The sequence below is a fragment of the Oratosquilla oratoria genome, chromosome 7 (genome assembly GCF_046742065.1).
Source record: "Oratosquilla oratoria isolate Oo_2021 chromosome 7, ASM4674206v1, whole genome shotgun sequence".
Taxonomy (NCBI): Eukaryota; Metazoa; Arthropoda; class Malacostraca; order Stomatopoda; family Squillidae; genus Oratosquilla; species Oratosquilla oratoria.
In genome coordinates, this window is record NC_134783.1 from 40,934,850 (window position 1) to 40,954,763 (window position 19,914).

General features: G+C 37.7%; 2 protein-coding genes across 4 annotated transcripts in view; one reads left to right on the forward strand and one right to left on the reverse strand.

Annotated features, from left to right (window-relative positions):
* LOC143027099 (cation-dependent mannose-6-phosphate receptor-like) overlaps nucleotides 1-8,187 on the forward strand; it is a 49,570-nt gene extending 41,383 nt beyond the window's left edge. Inside the window, exon 6 of the mRNA XM_076188066.1 lies at nucleotides 3,502-8,187. Coding sequence (XP_076044181.1) covers nucleotides 3,502-3,561 — 60 coding nt within the window. The 3' untranslated portion in view covers nucleotides 3,562-8,187. The remainder of the gene's footprint in view (nucleotides 1-3,501) is intronic.
* A 1,525-nt stretch (nucleotides 8,188-9,712) lies between these two features.
* LOC143026918 (uncharacterized) lies at nucleotides 9,713-12,722 on the reverse strand. 3 transcript variants are annotated; one of them, XM_076187703.1, is made up of 4 exons: nucleotides 12,611-12,722; nucleotides 12,108-12,272; nucleotides 11,728-11,900; nucleotides 9,713-11,309 (listed from the first exon to the last, which is right to left on the reverse strand). In XM_076187703.1, the coding sequence occupies exons 2-4, from the start codon at nucleotides 12,214-12,216 to the stop codon at nucleotides 11,076-11,078; spliced, it is 516 nt and encodes a 171-aa protein (XP_076043818.1). In that variant the 5' UTR covers nucleotides 12,217-12,272; nucleotides 12,611-12,722; the 3' UTR covers nucleotides 9,713-11,075. The 3 variants fall into 3 exon arrangements, with proteins under 3 accessions (XP_076043818.1, XP_076043819.1, XP_076043821.1); XM_076187704.1 differs by having other exon boundaries at nucleotides 12,650-12,716; XM_076187706.1 differs by lacking the exon at nucleotides 12,611-12,722 and adding an exon at nucleotides 12,469-12,592.
* Nucleotides 12,723-19,914: the final 7,192 nt, after the last annotated feature.

Consider the following 19,914-nt stretch of genomic DNA (forward strand, 5'->3'; position numbering starts at 1 on the left):
AACAAATATTGTTTTGCATCACCAGCACCATCTATTAGTACAACATCACACTATTCATGACAAAAAGAGAGCAGTAAAAACAAAAGGAAAACATACAGTATTGATGGTATTTGATTTTGCATTGGTAACACTTGCACAAGTTGTGTTTACCGTACATATGGTGGAAAGGGGTGGCATGTGTTCACAAATCTCCTGTATTTGGTGAAGGGTGTATGTAATTTGCTCTGTTAATGTACATACCTGTACAAATGTGACAAGTGAACTGGTAAAAGATGTGAACAAAGTATCTTAGTTACAACCATGGTTATAAATTTTCATTCAGCAAAACAGCTGATACACTATAATATGAGGCTGTATATATGGTAAGAAAGACAACTTATAAAAAAATAAGGGTGATTATATATGGGTTAATAGAGGAATTACCCAATCAACACTGTTCTATTACAAAATACAACTAGGTACAACTAGGTAAATACAGTAGGCCTGAAAACCTAGAGCTGCTTTTTACTCAAGGTACATGAAAAAATCTAAATATTTTGGCCACAAATAGGGGGTCAACTTTTATATAAAATCAATTATTATTCAATGATATGGTGTAAGCAAGGGGTGATGTTGGTGGTGATTTAGAAGTGAGTTTAAAGGGTAAAAAGCCAGAGGGAGGACAGCTCTGTATGGGGTCACTTGTATCAAGGAATGGAAGAGTGGTTGTGGGAGAAAATTTTAGAGTAAGAGAAGCAAGTAAATATCTTTTGGGTATGGAAAGTGTCATGAATGGAAAGAGAAGACTGTATAAGGGAGTGTTTGTACCCGTGACACTAAATGGAACAGATTTAGAATTTGAAGGAGGCCAGAAGTAAGAACAAAAATGTATTTGAGATGATGTATTTACCTAATTATATTTACCTAATTGTAGAATACAGGAAAAGAGCAATGCTCCTTGGGTCCTGTCTCCTGTTCTCTAATTTTCTAACCTACCTAGACTCAAATTCATGTACAGTTCCAACTTAATCTACATCCTTGATTTCCAATTATCATATTTAGATTTGAATTTGTATATTGTTTTATCTTGGGCTGTATCACCTAAACTATTTCACATATTTATGCATCTATATGGAGAACTGTATTTCTGTGAAATCCTTTAGACACGTGGTCTTTCTTAATTTACTCCTTGACCTCTTAAAGCACTCCCATCTTTAATTGGGAGATATCTTCTGTCAATACAATCTATCCCCATTAGTGACCTGAACACTGTAATTAGATCACCTCTTCCTCTTTGATCTTTCAAAGTTGGCAGACCCAGCACTTTTAGTCTTTCCTCATATGGTTTATCTGACAGGTTGGGGACCAGTTTGGTTGCTGCCCTTTATACTTTCTTGATCTTGCATATGTTCTTCACTGTGCGGGAACTATATTACTGATGTATATTCTAGTCTTGGACATTTCAGGGTTTCAATAATTTTTTTTCATCATCCTTTCATTCATATAGTGGACCACCACTTTAATCATCTTCAGTGGTCCATATGTCTCTCCCACAATCGTGCTGATATGCCTGTCAAGTGATAGGTTGTCTTTTATCAACACTCCTAAGACTTTCTCTCTTTTGCTCTGTTAATGGATTCCCTTCCCAAGGAATAGTTTCAGGATGGCCTTTTGCCACTATTACCCATTTCCAGTACTTTCCATTTTTTGGTATTGAAATTTATTTCCCATTCATGGCTTCATGCAAAAATAGTGTTTTTTCATTCTTCTCATGATTTTTGCATCATCTGTAAACATGTCAGCATAGCTTGTTCCTTTCATCTTGTCATTGACATAGACCAGAAACATTATTGGTACAAGCACTGAACCTTGTTCGCACCTTACTGCTCTCCAGCTTGACATCTTATCCTTTACTACTGTCCTCATATATCTTTCCTTCAAAAAGTCTTTCATCCATTCTAGCAGTTTGCCACTCAGTCCTCCAACATGCTCCAACTTGCACATAAATTGACTGTGATGTACTTTATCAAATGCTTTCTCTAGGTTGAGGTGGTCCACCCATTGCTCTCACTCGTGTAAAACCTTAAATAGTTAGACCCACATGACTTTCCAGATCTGAAGCCAAACTGACTGTCTGTCTGTCAGAATGTTCATCTTTTCAAGATATTTGGTCCATTGATCTTTCACAATCCTTTCACATAATTTCACTATTGTGCTGGTTAGTGATACTGGCCTATAATTTAGTGGTGTCTTCTTGTTTCCACTTTTGTGTATTGGCACCGTATTTGTCCTTTTGCAGTTAAGCAGAACAATGCCTTCATTTAATGCCTTCAATGTAATGAACTGTGGATCTTGTGTTTAAGAAGTTTTGTAAGAGGTACAAGGATGAAAAAATGTAAGAAATATGGAGTTGAAGTAGGGAGTAGAAGTGGAAAAAGAGCTGGTAGATAGGGTCAATAAAAAATTGCTAAGATTGTTTGGATATATAGAAAGAATGAATGAAAAAAATAGGGGAAAAAAAGAAGAAAAATAGTATGGAAAGCAGAAGTAGATGGAGAGAACATGAGGGAAGACCAAGAATGAGGTGGACAGATGGTGCAAAATGGGTGTTGGATTCAAAAGGAATATCTGTTGAGCAAGGGAAAAAAAAAAGTGCAGAAGATAAAAGAAAGTGAATGGATAGTGATTGTGAATCATCGAGGAACCTGCATGGCCTGGAGGGATTTCTTCTTATCTGTTCTGCATATTTCTCGAGTGAATTAGGAATGGGTCACTGTGTATTGAAGTGGTGAGAGTAAACCAGTTACAGTTGTCAAGCCGTGCTATGTCTTACTGTATTGCCTCTTAAGCTGAGCAATGTGGTACATGGATGTGGTGGGGGTTGGGAGCAGGGATAACCCTTCCTCCATGAGGAGTATTCTCTTAATAGAGGGTAAATGTCTTTTGGAATGTGTATGTACATGTATGTAATTATTTCTTGATTGGCAGAGATTGTTTCTTATAAACAATTCATTTATGTTGAGGATCAACATATATATATATATATATATATATATATTTATATATATATATATATGTATGTATGTATGTATTTACCTAGTTGTATCTTACAGGAAGGGGAGCTATGCTCATGGTGTCCTGCCTTTGTATCTTGCAGTGTCTAGTTTGCTCTTAAATTCGTGTATGGTTTTTGTACACACTATTGTGTGTGTGTATACATATATATATATATATACATCTTTATCCTTACCTTACCTTACCGTCGTGCCATATCCTCTTGGACTTCGGCAACCATAGAGTGCCACCGTTCACAGTCCCTAGTTACTTGTAACATCTGTGCTGGTTTGAGTTGTTTTCCCATCACCCTCATCAGCCCGTCCATATACTTCTCCCTCTGCTTTCTTCTTGCTCTCCTTCCCTCCACCATTCCCGACATCACCACCTCTTCCAACCCTTCCCTCCGCATCTTTATCCACTGTGAACTTATATTAACTGAATGTAAAATTTGTTTTTCTTTCGCAGGATGGATTCTTTTTCCTGTTTGGATGTGGTCGAGTTGGAACTACATACGAGAGAATATGAGAAAATATACTCGTTAGTAACTATGAATATTCATACACATTTATATGGTTGCATTACAGTAGAATAAGATTTATATGGTAAAGTAAAATGAATTAATGAATGTCTTATTTGTTAAAAAAAATGCCTTAGGAAGTGAATGATCTGTAACATGTAGTGGCACCTATTCATGCAGATCAGTTTTGTCCGGACCCCATTCTTTGTTTTCAATTAGTCACAGAAATATGATGATGATTATTATTACTATTTATTTATTCATTTTTATTCTTTTTTAATTATTATTATTATCTCTTAATACTATAGTATATTTTTTAATATTGTATGATTGAGAAATTTATTTTGGAATGGGAGGTTGTGTGTCAGTGAATAAATTATAAAACAACATATTTTAGTTACCCCAGTTATATTAGTTGCATTGGGATTATTTATGGAAAACACCAACTGCTCATAAGTAGGTAAGTTGTATCATAAACATTATTAAGATTTTCATTGATTGTGAAAGTTAATAATTTTATTATTGTTTTTGGTACCTATAACAGGTACCTGCTAATGTGGTTCTTTAAGATGGATGTTAGAGAGAATTGATAAATCAGTCAATCTATTACCCCTGGTCTCTCTTGCAGAAGACTCATGGCCTCCAGGAAACTAGCAAAAGCCTTTGGGCCAGACCATAAGTCACTTAGAGAAAAGATATATCATTGTTGTTGTTCGAGTCATTTCCGTGTTGCCCATCTTCAAAACCTGTCAGTACTCTCACCTCTAACTGAAGATACAACTACAAGGAGTTGACATAAGAACATATAAATGGAGGAGACTGCAAGAGACAATAAGGTCTACACTAGGCAGTTCCATGTCCCTTACCACCTGTCATCCCTTTCCATAAAGTCGTCTAATCTCCTCTTAAAACAACCAATTGTTTCAGTGTTCACTACATAGTTACTAAGTGTATTCCATTGATACATGGTTTTTGAACCAGGTCCAGGATCTTTCTTTATCAACTTCAACTGCCCTACATCTTTTCGTATAAGAAAAAAAAAACAGACAAATAGTTACTGCTGCTCTCCTACTATCACACTATTACAGTATGAATAACATTTCAGGTTTTTTTTCCTAGAGAGATCTGTTTGAGGACTTCAGGAGTGTTACCAGCTACTGTGGCAAAACAGCATCCAAATATCTATTTCACACTAATACTCTCTTGTCTTCCTCCACAATCACCAGACACCCGCCTCCAGAAGCATGTCCATAATCATATCGTACACTGCTCCATCAACAAACTGAAAGAGAATACATTGCTGCATGCCAGACCCCAAGATCATATATTTGAATCCAGTCTTCCCTTAAAGGACAGAGTCCACCTGGTGAGACTGTGATGTAGCCACAATCCAACCCTTATAAGTTACCGGAAGAAGCTAGATGACTGCATCGCAGATAACTGTCCAGGATGTTAAACTTCATTTCATACTATACAACACATTTTGGAAGACTGCATTGTGCACAGTCATGCACATTAAACGATACAATATGCACTCTATAAGGGATTTATGGGAAAACCCCATTCCAGCCATAGTGTTCCCAGAGAGACAGGACTGCTCAGCCAGACAGTCTGGGGAACAACAGCAACAACAACAATAGTGGGAGTGTGGGCTTCCAGTCAATGAAATTTAAGGCAAGAGTGATTATTGATATTATATTTTGTTGCCAGTAACTAGTACTTATCCTTGGGGACAATATCATGCTGAAGAGGTGGAGTCATGAAGGAAAAAAAAAAAAAAAAAAATCAATACAAGTCAGAACTTGGTGTGCATTTGATAGGCTGCCTGATGTATGATGATTTGATGATGCAGCACAATACATGCATTATAAGATATAAAGTTACAGCGGTAATGTTTTCCTTTCATTCTCTTGCACCCTGAATGTGGATGATCACAGAAAATGCGATCAAGCCTGTTCACAGAATACAGGATCACTCGGTTACAACTACAAAATAAATATAATCAGGACTCTAACGCCAGCATCCTCATATACCTTTTACACCTCAGAATGCTGACTTTCTTATATGCTAAGGGTTAAGGAAAGGAAGGGAAGTTTAGGTGCAAAAAATAAAATATGAGGGTGGAAAGGATAAAATGAGTGATTTTGATTATTAATGTTAGTTTCCATATTGATTTTTGAAACACAAATTGAATCTCTGTATATTCTAGGAAGCCGTAAATACTCAAATGGTAGGTTGTAGCCATGTACTTTGTCATGGCAAAATCAGTTCCTAAATGGATTTTGACCATTTTTGCCTTAATGTTATAAAGTGGAGAAAACTCTTCACTCACTTGTTGCCCCGAGTTTTCACCAAGTGGAAAACCTGAGCCCCACAGTGGCTGGCAATGGTCCTCAGAGCCTCCCACAGATCTCTCAGGGTAGAAACATTGGACTGATGTTTGTGTTGTATCAATGTGGGACTGTTTCTATGTCACCAGCTCAAAGTGGTAGGAAGAGTAGAGTACTTGTTGGTTGTCAGCTCTCTGTGTGAAAAAGTGTAAGAAATATATTTGAAGTTGATAAAGAATGATCTTGGACCCTGTCCAGAGCCTTAGTGCCAGGCCTTCAGGCCTACAGCTCTTGATGGAGGTGAGGGGGTTGATGTGTTTTGATAATGGCGAGCTTTGCTGTCCATCTTGCAGGGCCACCATGTGCAGGTACTTGTCATTGGTCCCAAGAAAGCTCTTATTATGGGGCTTCAAGTGCTCTTAAGAATGGGAAAAAGCTGTTGGTATATGTATGTATGCATGTACAATTTTACACCATTAATGACACACACACATGCACACACACACGCACACCATGAACGTAGCTCCTCTTCTCGTAAAATACAACTAGGTAAATACACACAAATACACTTTTGAGTCTAGGTATGTTAGAAAATTAGGGAATAGGAGATGGGACCTAGCGAGCATTGCTCCTTTCCTGTATACTACAATTAGGTGAAAACACACACACAGATGCACACACAAAATTAGAGAATAGGAGATGGGACCCAGTAACCATTGCTCTTTTCCTGTACACTACAATTATGTAAATAAAATTAGATGAATACACACAGACACACACACACACACACACTACTCAGTGGTGCAGTGATAGAGTTCCTGGCCACCACTATGGCAGTCTGGGTTTGAATCCTGCCCAGGGCTGAAATAATTTTAGTATTTCTGCGCTGCGATTCGTTATTCCAACTCTTGTGGGTGGGAAGTCAGGGGTGTGTGTGCATGTAAGTTTCACAGCATTACCCATAGATCGGTCATATATGAGCTCTGAGCTCTCTTCAGGGAGGGAAATAGCTGTTGATCATGAGTCCAACATGTGATCCAAGACCATGATGAATCACACACACACACAGAGGTAGGGGCAAACCAGCTCCAATTATCAGCTCCTGCTGCTTCATATGGCACCTCTATATTGTACATTTTATATTCTCATAGATTGTAATGGATAGATGCAGTGTACTTCAGGAAGGTAATTGATCTTGTTTATAGGTTCCTTATTCCACTGTTGAAAAAGATGGCCTTGTGTATGTATTGGCTTGACCACCTCCCTTATAAATGAGAAAGGCCCTTTGTTATGCATGATGTATGTATGAAAAAGATGTATATAATATGTAAAGCATGAATTCTTAAACTTTTTTATGATTCTCTTGTAATTATGGAAGGAGACACATATCAATACCATACAGGATTTGTACATTTTATATTCTCAAAGATTGTGATTGATAGCTATAGTACATTCTTGTAAGGATATTGAGCTTTATTCATAGGTATTCACATGTTGACTATATTTCTTTTGGATGATGAAATAATACATGTAATATTGTGAAGACTTGGAAATTCAAGGTTGTGGCTTTTGTAGTATGATAAGTAGATAGGTTAGTAAATATGTGGCAACTAATGGGGTGTCAGGTATGGTGATGATGGGTTTTCTTCATTATTTAGGGAATGGTGTAACAGGTTGTTAACGTTTCCTGGGTTAGCCTAGCATGCTGGGCCATATCTTTTTATGTGTACCAAAAAGAGGTGAGTGACCACAATTGGGACAGGACTACTCAAACTGCTACAAGCTTGTGCTTTCTTTTGTGAGCACAATTAGATTCCTCTTTGAGATTAGGTGTGTCACTGACCAGTTTCAGACAACATGGGGCCACATGAAGAGAAGGTGCATTATGTAGCGGGAATGGGTGTATGGGACAGGAGATTAGGAGTGTGCTACTAGGAACCATTACAGTATATGTTAGGAGAACCTTTAAGTATACATACAGTCCCAACATGTAACCCAAACAGTAGTTGGCACTGGGTATAAGGACACTAATCAAGCCTGAGCTGACCACATTGGAACAAACTTTGTGGTGGGTGTGGCAGAGAGCACCATACACACATGCTGTGTTGCCAAAGACTGTTACTTATGATTAATCTTTAAAACCCAGGGATTTCCTTCAGTTGAATGTAATCACTTTGTAGTAGCCAGAAGAAATATGTAAAGAGGATGGTCACTGTAGATAGGTGGACTTAAAAACTAATTCATGAAATTATATATTTCTTACATTTGTATATTACTTTATCCGAATAAAAGTTGTTGACCAATTATGTTATATTTTTATCTCCTACCCTATATTTGTATATTTTATCTGTAAGGCATCTAAGAAGCTTTCAAGCACCAAGAAATACATTCCTAGAGGTTATAGAAAGCGCAGTAAGATTTCAGATTTGGGCTGATTGAGTGTGAAACCCTGTCCAGATCTCTAAAAATCCAGAGTTTTCTAAAGTTATAGAACCTGACCTCTAACTTCACAATCAATGTACCAAAAGTCTTCTCCCTTCTAAGAGGTAGCCATACAGAAATACAAGTATAAATAAAATGTCACAACTTGCACATGACTATACTTTTACACTGATAAATGTGAAGATTAAAAATTATCACAACATATACCATATAAGCTCTAAATACAGTATACAGTACTTCTAGTATACTATATATGGTATTCTATCTATATAACAAAGGGCTTCTAGTTATTCTATCTATGCCAAGGGCTTCTTCCCCCTAATAAGGAAGGTAGCCAAGTCAAATGGATGTACCTACTCCCATTCCCCATCTTTACCTCTCTCACCTGAGCTACTCATGGATGATGGGTCATCCCTGTTTCCTGCCCACTGCCCTAGGCCAGAGGCAATGTAGCAAGATGCAGTACACACATACACTTGTGTGTTTATATCCCCATCTGGGGTGTTGGCTGCATGTTGCTGTGCAGTAGCATGCAATCAGACCAGAGTTTCACATTTTTGTATGTTAGAGGAAACCTCTACTCAGAGGATGCTACTTTATTGTACTGCGACTGTCCCTCCGTTAAGCTGTCTGCCCCCCCCCCTCTCATCTTAATACTGCCTTGTACCTCTTCTTTGGGTATATATTTCCATTTTCACCTCTGTCCCATGCGGTAGGGAGAAGGAAGTATATTGCCACAGAGTCTTCCCACTTGGGTTGTAAAGGTGGTTAAAATAGGAAGGAGCAATGGGACTAGGCATTTTGCTCTCTGTAACCCTATGGGTACATTCCTACAAAAAGTCTACTGAATGTGCATTATCTTTTATTCCGAGTAAAAGTGCATTTCAAAGTAAATGTGCTAAGTCACATATGCTAATAGTTCAAATTCAGTAAGGATTATGGTTTTATCCAGAGAATAGGATGGACTATTTTTCTATTTCTAGCTTATTTTTATTAAATTTTGTAAATCCTTGCTGCACATAATTAATTTGTTCCAAAAACTTTGACATAACCTGATTTTTTTAAGTTAATTGTATGCTAACTAGTATCAATGAATCATGAAAAATCATAACTATCACCAGACCTTAATGGACAATAAAATTCTCTTTGCATTCTTAAAGAATAACACATTTTATAGAATGATGTTTCATACACTTTACTTTGTGAATTGCCTTTAAAAATAATATGTAAATATATATATATGTAATACTGATGACCCACTTTCGAAGAAGAATAAGCGAAGATATAGAGACTGTATATTTCGATCACTTACTGTGATCCTCTTCAGCAGATATGAATTCATATCTGCTGAAGAGGATCACAGTAAGTGATCAAAATATACAGATCTCTATATCTTCGCTTATTCTTCTCTGAAAGTGGGTCATCAGTATTATTTTACAAATGTGCTACGACATAACTTTGTTGTGATATATATATGTAAATACATACATATACCAAAGGTTTTTTCCCCCTTACAAGGGAGGTAGCCATAAAACAAAGGCATAAAAACCACTCCCACACAATTCATCTCCACACACGCCACCCCTCTCCCTCTTTTCTTGGCCCCCATATTTTTTTAATATAAAAAATACAGCAAATAAAATTATTACCCTTATATGTGGCTGACATATTTGATATTTTTTATAGATATTCTATTGTACTTATATTTTCATGTTTTTAATGTGCTTTCAACTACTTAAAGGTAGACATTTGTTTATGTAACCTTTTTATCCTTTTGATTTTTTTTTTCATTTTTATTTTTATTTTAAAAATATATTTGCAAAAATGTTATTTATTTTGTCATTTTATTATAACGTCAGTGATGTTGCTGAGTGAGAAAAGGTTGGGCTTAATGAGATTCACTGAACTGAGATTTAATCTAGAAAAGTGGAGTAAAGTTAAATCTAATGTGTGGTGTGGTACTACTGTATTTTGTTTCAGTTTTTCAGCCATGAAGTAACACTAACCTTCAAGAACATAGACTATAAAAGTATGGACACATATACTGGCAGTAAAACTAGGTGCAATAGCTACAAAGTCACATGTACTTTGGTTTGAAGGATACAAACATTTACCAAAAGGCCTTTTCACCCGTATAAGGGAAGTGGCCAGGCAAGGCATGTTCCCATCATTCACCCATCCCACACCTATTAGTTTTCTCTGTTATCTCAGCTCCTTGTGGATGAAAGGCCATCCCTGTACTTGCCCACTGTCTGGGTCAGAAACAATGCAGTTGACAAACTGCTAGTCTGGCTGAGAGTGCAGAGTAACTTGAACAACCAAAAGATTGTACAATGGAGTACTCTATGGGGCAATACTATTACAGCATTTTTTTTTACCTATTTACAAGTGACCTTCCCATACCAAGTCCAGAGGATAACATCAAAGCTATCCATGAAGATAACCTCACAATCATAGTCCAGCACAGCAACTACAAAACAGCTGCCAAAAAAACACAAACATATCTTGGCAAACAGGAAATGTGAATGGGACAAAACAGAATGGTAGCTTCCCCTTGGAAATCGTTGGCGACTACTTACTCCAAACAATCATGAACCATACAGAAAACTGAAAATTCACAAATATTCATGTTTTCTTCCTCCTGGAAAGAGTGAATGTAGGAAAGTAGTATACTATACTACTATGAGTACAACCTTATTCTTATAACATATCCTATGTACTGTACACTTATTTCTGATATATTAAACGGCTTATTCAGTTGGCACACCACGTCCTTTAATAGTAATTTCGCAACAGAGGCAATTGATGGTTGAGCACTGGGGTGCCGAGCAACTGCAAGCACAGCTACCGCAAGCACAAAGTGGCCCAGGACTACACATTGGTGTTGCTGATTGGCAACATCCTCTGCAGTCTTGACAACTGTAAAAATCATCTCCACATCCTGTACAGGATGGACAATCAGGAACTTCCATACAACTGCAGGTCTGTAAAGAAAGGTCAATCAATACTTTGGTAAGAGTATCTTCTTCATTTTCAGAGAAATAAAGGAAATGTTAGGTATTATCTATGTATGCTAGTACACATTTTATACCAAAATAATAAAAATGTACTAATGTGATGTCATACTAACATCTATTCTGATATAATTTGGATTGACCTTAGAATTACTAAGCCTGTTTCTTATAATTTAAGTCCTTTCAAACTTTTGTAGTATAGTTGGTAAGAGATGGACTAAGTAGTTCTGAGACCCAGGTTAAAATACTGATGTCTTGATTGACATAAACAAAAATATTAATGCCTGTTGCTTGAACAGAAGTGGAGGCTACCTTGGAAGGATAGGAACAGCAGTGCATGCACAAGTGTGATATCAATATTCATCATGTATTTCAAAGAAATACTTGCATCTTTTTCTGGACAGCAGGAGTCCACACACTGGTGAAAGGTGGGGATAGGGCCACAGCAGTCACAAAGTAAGGCACATCGTAATCCTATCTCGGCACAGTTACAACATAATGAGCCTTGGCATTCATTCTGGCAAAATCCCTGCTGCTTTAAACATTTTCTAATCCAAAGACCTGGGTTAACAATGAGAATTTTGAGTAAATAAATGTTCAGAAGTATCACAAACTGAAAAAAGTTAATGTAATAAAAAAAATCATGACACTGCACATCAGTACAGAAATAAATCATTGTAATCTTTAGATATCAGAATACAGTACTTTAATATCCTGGATAAGGTTCATTTGTGAAACATGAGTTGGGAAGTAAAGGCAAACACTTACCTATGATAATCAAGAAAACATAAACTGCAATAGCAATGCAAAATATTGCAGCAAGAGGAAGCTGCCATTTCTCAACAGGTTTTGTTGAAACACTTCCATCACTCTCCATTCTTTGTTCCCTGAGGAATTCATGTAGGATCTTCCAAGTTACTTAACTGATGGGACCTGAAACAATTTCTATTTATGAAGCATAACATATGTGTATGTAATTTATGTATCAAGAAAGATTTAAGATTCAAGGATTGAATTTTGTTGAAACAGCTCTAAGTCATGGCAAGTACTTATAACAGAAACAACCTTATTAACCATATATACCATTAGAATATAGTAAATTTCTTCAGTTTTTATGAACTTCTTTTACCTAGATTAATCTGGGGATCCTAGAAACTGGTATGTTTGTATAACGAATCTTAACTTATAGAAATCATAACAATAAATATCAATAATGATAACAACATTAAGTGTTTCTACTGCAATTGCTTTTGTTTCTATTATTTTCTTACACATTCATATCCACAGTTAAAGTAGAAGTAGTCACGTACAAATGGTATATCCTTTAGATTTCTCATTTCGCTTCTTCATGTGTGGAATAAACTACGATTGTTTTTGTTTACATTTGTTGCCATGGCAAAAACATTCAGGGAGCACAAATATAAATAACAATTTATTTTATCATTCATAATTTGTAATTACTTTTACATCTTCACGCTGATATATTGTCTTAATATTTATATGCAGTCCATTATTTAGTGACCACTCTACCATATTTTTTCTTCTTTTCTATCTTTGAAGATACCTTGGCTGAGGCCGATTTACACGGCACTGTTTTTGACGCTAGACCCTATTTTCTTTATTCGTTACTGACGCGCTAGACAAGAGCGGTAAAGTTGTCCAAGTTATACTTTATCGCAGCGTCAAACAGACGCTGCGAATTAATTATTTTAGTCGTTTTAATAAATCAAGACACTTGCCCAAAGAGGATAGAGGCAGTGCGATGTATTGACGCTTAAGACAGAAATGCTGAACCATTTTTATCTTTAACTGTCACTTCCTTTTACTGTTCTTAAATATCCATTGCACCATTTCTAGTGCACCACATTTCTATGCTCTTGTGTCGATGGATAAGAATGCCGCCATCGGTCTCCCATGCGTGTACAAAAGGCGATAGGCAATTAATAGTGGACACACACACACACACACACACACACACACACATACATACATTCCGGAATGCAAACTGGGAAAATTTTTACAGGGAAGAGACAACAGTGGAAGAGAAATGGAATATATTGATGGAAAACTACAATGAAGGTGTAAACAGGCATGTACCAAGACAAAAGCGAGAGAGAGAGTACATTAAATGTTGGTTCAACAAAAGATGCAGTGAGGCAAAAGACAGAAGGGACAAAGCTTGGAAAAAGTGGAGAAAAGACAAAAAACAAAGCAAATGGCAAATTTATGTCAACTGTAGAAATGAGTATGTTAATGTGAGAAGAGAGGAAAAAAGGAACCATGAGAAGGATATTATAGACAAATGCAAAGAGCAACCCAAACTATTCTATCGGTATGTGAATGGTAAACTTAAAAACAAACAGGAAATGGTGAAACTATGCCAAGGAAACATAGAATACACAGAAGATTTAGAGATGGCCGAAGTCATGAACAATCACTTTAAATCTGTCTTCACCAGAGAGAAAATACCAAATTGTGACATAGATAAAAACAAGAAATCTCCCCTCATGAATGAGTTTACAGCATCACTAAAGGAAATATCAGAACATCTATCAAGGCTGGATGTCAGAAAATCACATGGCCCGGATGGTATTGCAAATTGGATTCTAAAGGAGTGCAAAGAAGAACTAACAGACAAAATACACATCTTAATAAACAGCTCACTCAAAGAAGGAAAGATACCCGAGGACTGGAAAAACGCTAACATTGTACCAATATACAAAGGAGGAAACAAGGAAGAACCCACCAACTATAGGCCAGTATCACTAACAAGCACCATAGCCAAAATTTGTGAGAAAATAATCAAGAATAGATGGGTAAAACATCTGGAAGACAATGACATATTAAACCCAAGACAATTCGGATTCAGACAAGGAAGATCATGCTCCACAAACTTAATATGCTTTTACTCAAGACTAATAGACATAGTGCAAGAAAGAAATGGATGGGCTGATTGTGCATTCCTAGACTTGCAAAAAGCCTTTGACAAAGTACCACACAGAAAACTACTAAAAAAACTGGAACACATAGGAGGAATACAAGGAAACCTACTAAAATGGATAGAGGACTTTCTGACTGGTAGAAAGATGAGAGTAGTGCTCAGAGAAAAATATTCAGATTGGAAAGAGGTGATCAGTGGGGTACCGCAAGGATCTGTACTGGCACCAATAATGTTTGCTATCTATATGAATGACATGGACGAGGACGTGAACTGCTACATGAGCTTCTTTGCTGATGACGCCAAACTGCTAAGGAAAATAGAAACTGATGAGGACTGTGAAGCACTGCAAGAAGACCTAAATAGGGTATGGAACTGGAGTCAGAAATGGGAAGTGGACTTTAATACTAAGAAGTGTAGCATAATGGAGTTTGGAAAAAGCAAAAACAGAATATCAGGAAAATATACAATTGGAACCAAAGAAGTAAAGAAAGTAGGGTCCGAAAAAGATTTGGGAGTAATTATCACGAACGACTTGTCCTATGATATACATATTAACAAAATTGTCGGGGAGACTTACAACTTGCTAAGATCAATAAAAGTGGCGTTTACATACTTGGACGAAGACATGATAAAAAAAATATTGGTTACATTGATAAGGCCTAGATTAGAGTATGCGGCGACATTGTGGTCCCCCAGTACCAAAAAGAATATAAAGAAAATAGAAAGAATCCAAAGAGCAGCTACAAAAATGGCACCTGCACTTGCAAACCTATCATACGAGGAGAGATTGGCTAAACTGGAGTTACCGACACTGGAGCAAAGAAGAGAGAGAGGTGACCTATTGACCATCTACAGAATCATGAGAGGCACAGAGGTACTCGATAGAGAGAACTTACTTAACTGGGACAAAATAAACACAAGAGGACATGGAAAGAAAATAAAAAAACATAGCTATAGAAGAGAACTGAAGAAAAACAGTTTTCCTCATAGAGTTTTGGACACTTGGAACAAACTGGACAATGAAATAGTATGCGCAAAAACCATTCATGAGTTTAAAAAACAAACTAGACACTGCGAGATACAATGGCGGGACAACACGAGCATAGCTCCCCTTCCCGCAAAATACAACTAGGTAAATACAACTAGGTAAATATATATATACATATATACATATACATATATATACATTATATATATATACATATATATACATTATATATATATATATATATATATATATATATATATATATAATGTGTGTGTGTGTATTTATGTATATCACAACTAACACCACAGTCGGACGAAAGAGTTGAGTAAGCGAAACTATATTTTTCGATTGCTAACTGCAATCCTCTTCAGTAGTACAAAGTTACAATCGAAATATATAGTTTCACTTAATCAACTCTTTCTTTCGTCCGAATGTGGTGTTAGTTGTGATTTACAAATGTGTTACTACATTTCTCACAGTGATATACCGGTATACACAACAAGGGTTTTTTTTTCCTTACAAGGAAGGTAGCCAAAGTCAAAAGACATAATTCCACTCCCACCCATTTCATCCCCATCCATTCCACTCCCAATCACCACCCCTTCCTCCCTCTCTCTTTTCTTGGCTCTTCCCGGATGACTGGTCATCCCTGCATCTTGTCCATTCCCCTGAGTCAGAAGCAATACAGCAAGACACAGCACATCCACAGCAGGGCCGCTTCATTTGATCGGCGACCCCCACCCTCTTCGTCCCCTCATGCAGAAAAAGTGAAGACGGGAAGAAATTCATTCGGGCTGCGTCAAAATATCATTCACACATAACCACTCTCTAACCCAGTGGTTCCCAAACTTTTTTTGGCCGCGACCCAAATCCAGATCTGGTGAAGATGTGGCGACCCAAGCATCAAAAAGCAATATCGAAAGTCTTCTTTTATTGAAAACATAATGAAATGAAAATACAATGGTACAAATATTTTTTTTTTCTATTAAGGTCTCGCGACCCATTCTTGAACACTTCGCGACCCATGTTTGGGTCGCGACCCATAGTTTGGGAATCGCTGCTCTAACCCAATCCCCCCACCCACTCCCCTTCATGCGTCACAGCATCATACACACACAATGATTTTACACTCTCCTCTATCTTCTGTCTTCTCCCTTCCTTTCTTAACAGACATCCCCCTCTTTCTTAACGCCCTTTTTACCCCATCCATCCATCTCATCCTCGGTCGCACCCTCCTGTTCACTCCATCCACCTCTGCCTTCCACACCTCTTTTATTAATTTTTCTTCACTCATTCTTTCCATGTGTCCAATCAATCCCAATGCTCTTTCATCAACCTTATCTCCCAAGTCCTTTCACACTCCCACTCTCTTCCTCACTTCCTCATTTCTCACTCTATCCAGCTTAGTGACCCCTACCATACTTCTCAGACATTTCATCTCAAACATATAAAAAATAGAAAGAATCCAAAGAGCATCGACAAAGATGGCACCAACACTTTCAAAATTGACATACGAACAAAGATTGTCCAAACTGGAACTACCAACCCGAGAACAAAGAAGAAAAAGAGGAGATCTACTGGTCATTTTCAGAATCATGAAAAGCATGGAAGTCCTTGACAGAGAAGATTTATTAAAGTAGGATCAAAGAAAAACAAGAGGACATGAAAAGAAACTTAAAAGGATAGTTATAGAAGAATTCTGAAAAAGAATCATTACCAACACAGAGTGGTAGATGTCTGGAACAAATTGGTCGAGGCAACAGTGTGTGTGCAAAAACATACATGAATTTAAGAACAAACTAGATGCTGAAAGATACAAAGATGGGTTACTACGAGCATAGCTCCCTTCCCGTATAATACAATTAGGTAAATACATCTTAACTCTTCATGTCTTATGCTCCCTGTTTCTGACCCAGACAGTGCTGTCGGCACAGTCACCTCTTCATACAATCTCCTATTAGCCTTCATTCCCAAATGTCTTTCTTATTACACGTTTTCATCCCCTAAGGCACTTACTTGCTTCTCTCAGTCTACATTCTACCTCCACCTCCACTCTTCCCTTTTCCGCCACATGCACCCCCAAGTATCTAAAGCCATCCTGTTCCTCTAGCCTCTCTCCCTTAATAGTCACTTTCAAATAACTGCCACCCTCACCCCTTGTGCACCTCATCACCTTAACTTTACCTACATATAATTTCAACTTTCTCCTTTCGCATACCTTCCCAAACTCCGTCACTAACTTCTTTAATCCCTCCTCTGATCCTGCTACAAGCGCAGTGTCGCCAGTAAACAACAACTAGCTCATCTCCTATTTTCCCCATTTTCTTTAACCATCTCCAATCCCTGGCCCATTACCCTTACATTTACCTCTCGCACCATCTCGTCCATGTACACATTAAACAGCCATGGCGACATGAAACATCCCTGGTGAATTCCTACCTTTACCTCAAAGCACTCGATTTCCTCATTTTTAAATTTAACACAGGCTCTACTACTCTCGTAAAAACTCTTGATTACTCTTAACAGATGTCCCCCTACCCCATATATTTGCAAAAGCTCCCACAGTATCTTCCTGTCTACCTTATCTATGTCTTTTCCTAATTCATAAAGGCCCCAAAAAACATCCCTACCTTTTCCTAAAGCTCTCTCACATATTTGTCTTACCACCAAAATATGATGCATGCAACCCCTACGTTTTCTATACTCACATTGTTCCTCACCAATTATTCCCTCTGTTCCTCTCCTAATCCTCTCAATCAAAACCCTTCCCAACTACACTCAACAAATTGATCCCTCTGAAACTACTACACTCGCAATTGTCCCCTTTTCCCTTGTAAAGTGGAACCATACAGGCACTACTTCAGTCATCCGGCACTCTACCCTCCCTTAGACACACATGAAACAACATCACTAGCCAGTCCATCACTGTTCGGTACCTCCCCTCTTCAGATACTCCGCATGACATCCATCTAACCCAGGTGTCTTGCCTGCTTTCATCATTTCAATAACTCCTTTCTCCCTCATTTTCCTCATCCGGTACTGTCAATTTCTTTTAGCGCCTCTCACTGCAACCACCTTTGTCTCCCTATCCCCCTCTACATTTAGCATTTCTAAAATACTCTGCCCATCTTCCTCTTACTGCCGCCTTTTCCGTTATCATCTTTCCATTTGCACTTTTTACCTTTTCTTTTCTACTTGATTCGCCTCCACTTCTTCTCTTAATTTCATTCCAAATTTTTTTTTATTACTTTAAAAAATTGTCATACACTTCCCCATTTTACATCTGCTCTTCTTTTTGCCTTCTTTATCACACACACACACACACACACACACACACACACACACACACACACACACACACACACACACACACACACACACACACAGGTATAAAGACGGTATACCACGAGCATAGCTCCCCTTCCCGTAAAATACAACTAGGTAAATACACACACACACACACACACACACACACACACACACACACACACACATACACACACACACACACACACACACACACACACACACACACACACACACACACACACACACACACACACACACACACACACACACACACACACACACACACACACACACACCGACTCGGTGGCATAGTTGGTAGAGCGCTGAACTGGGAAGCAGAAATGCTCCCAGTACCCAGTTCGAATCCTGCCCAGGGCCGAAATTATTTCGGTATCACTGTGCCTCGGGTCGTACTCTGACTCTCGTGGGCGGGGAGTTAGGGGTGTGTGTGGGTGCAAGGTCATAGCATTACCCATAGATCGGACCTACGAGCTCTGAGCTCTCTTCCAGGAGGGAAATAGCTGTCGATCACGAGTCCAACACGTGATCCAAAGACCAAGTGAATACACACACACACACACACACACACACACACACACACACACACACACACACACACACACACACACACACACACACATATATATATATATATATATATATACACACATATACATATACATATACATATACATATACATATATATATACATATACAATAATATATATAAAATATATATATATATATATATATATAATAATAATAATAATAATTCATATATAAGCTTACCAATATAGTTGGGTTCCGATACTACTCAAAACACGAACGAGTGAAAATTGTGAGTTATAACACAAAGTGAATATAATATATATGTGATCTAAGCGTCACGTTATAACGTATTTCTAATCCACTCAACGACACACTCATACACGCACAAGCTTGCCAAAATATAATGACACTAAGTGAATTAATTCTCCTTTGATGATGGGTTTGCTATATATAACGAGATGGATTAATGATGACATCATGTTGAAAGCCGACTCTGTAGCCCTTGTCGACTGATCTAATCCGTTTTGGTGGCCCCTCCTGCAGTTTGTTTTGATTCAAACAGCGATTTGAATGGCTGACCTGTTTGCTGTTTAACCGGTATCAAGGCCCAAAAATACGGATAGAAGATATCAACTTCTTAAACAGCAACTTAACGATCCACACCAACACCACTTTGGAGAAAACATCACTACTTTCATCACCCTCCAGCCATTCTCTGAAGTCAACCTAAAACTTAGCATATTGGTATTCCAAGTCCAACCCAGACCTAACTGACCCTCCAGAAATT

Coding starts and splice junctions, on each gene's coding strand:
- LOC143026918 (XM_076187703.1), bottom strand. CDS start 12,216: ATGGAGAGTGATGGAAGTGTTTCAACAAAACCTGTTGAGAAATGGCAG. Junction 11,901..12,107: donor TGTTTTCTTGATTATCATAG/GTAAGTGTTTGC, acceptor TTGTTAACCCAG/GTCTTTGGATTAGAAAATGT. Junction 11,310..11,727: donor CCTGCTGTCCAGAAAAAGAT/GCAAGTATTTCT, acceptor CTTTCTTTACAG/ACCTGCAGTTGTATGGAAGT.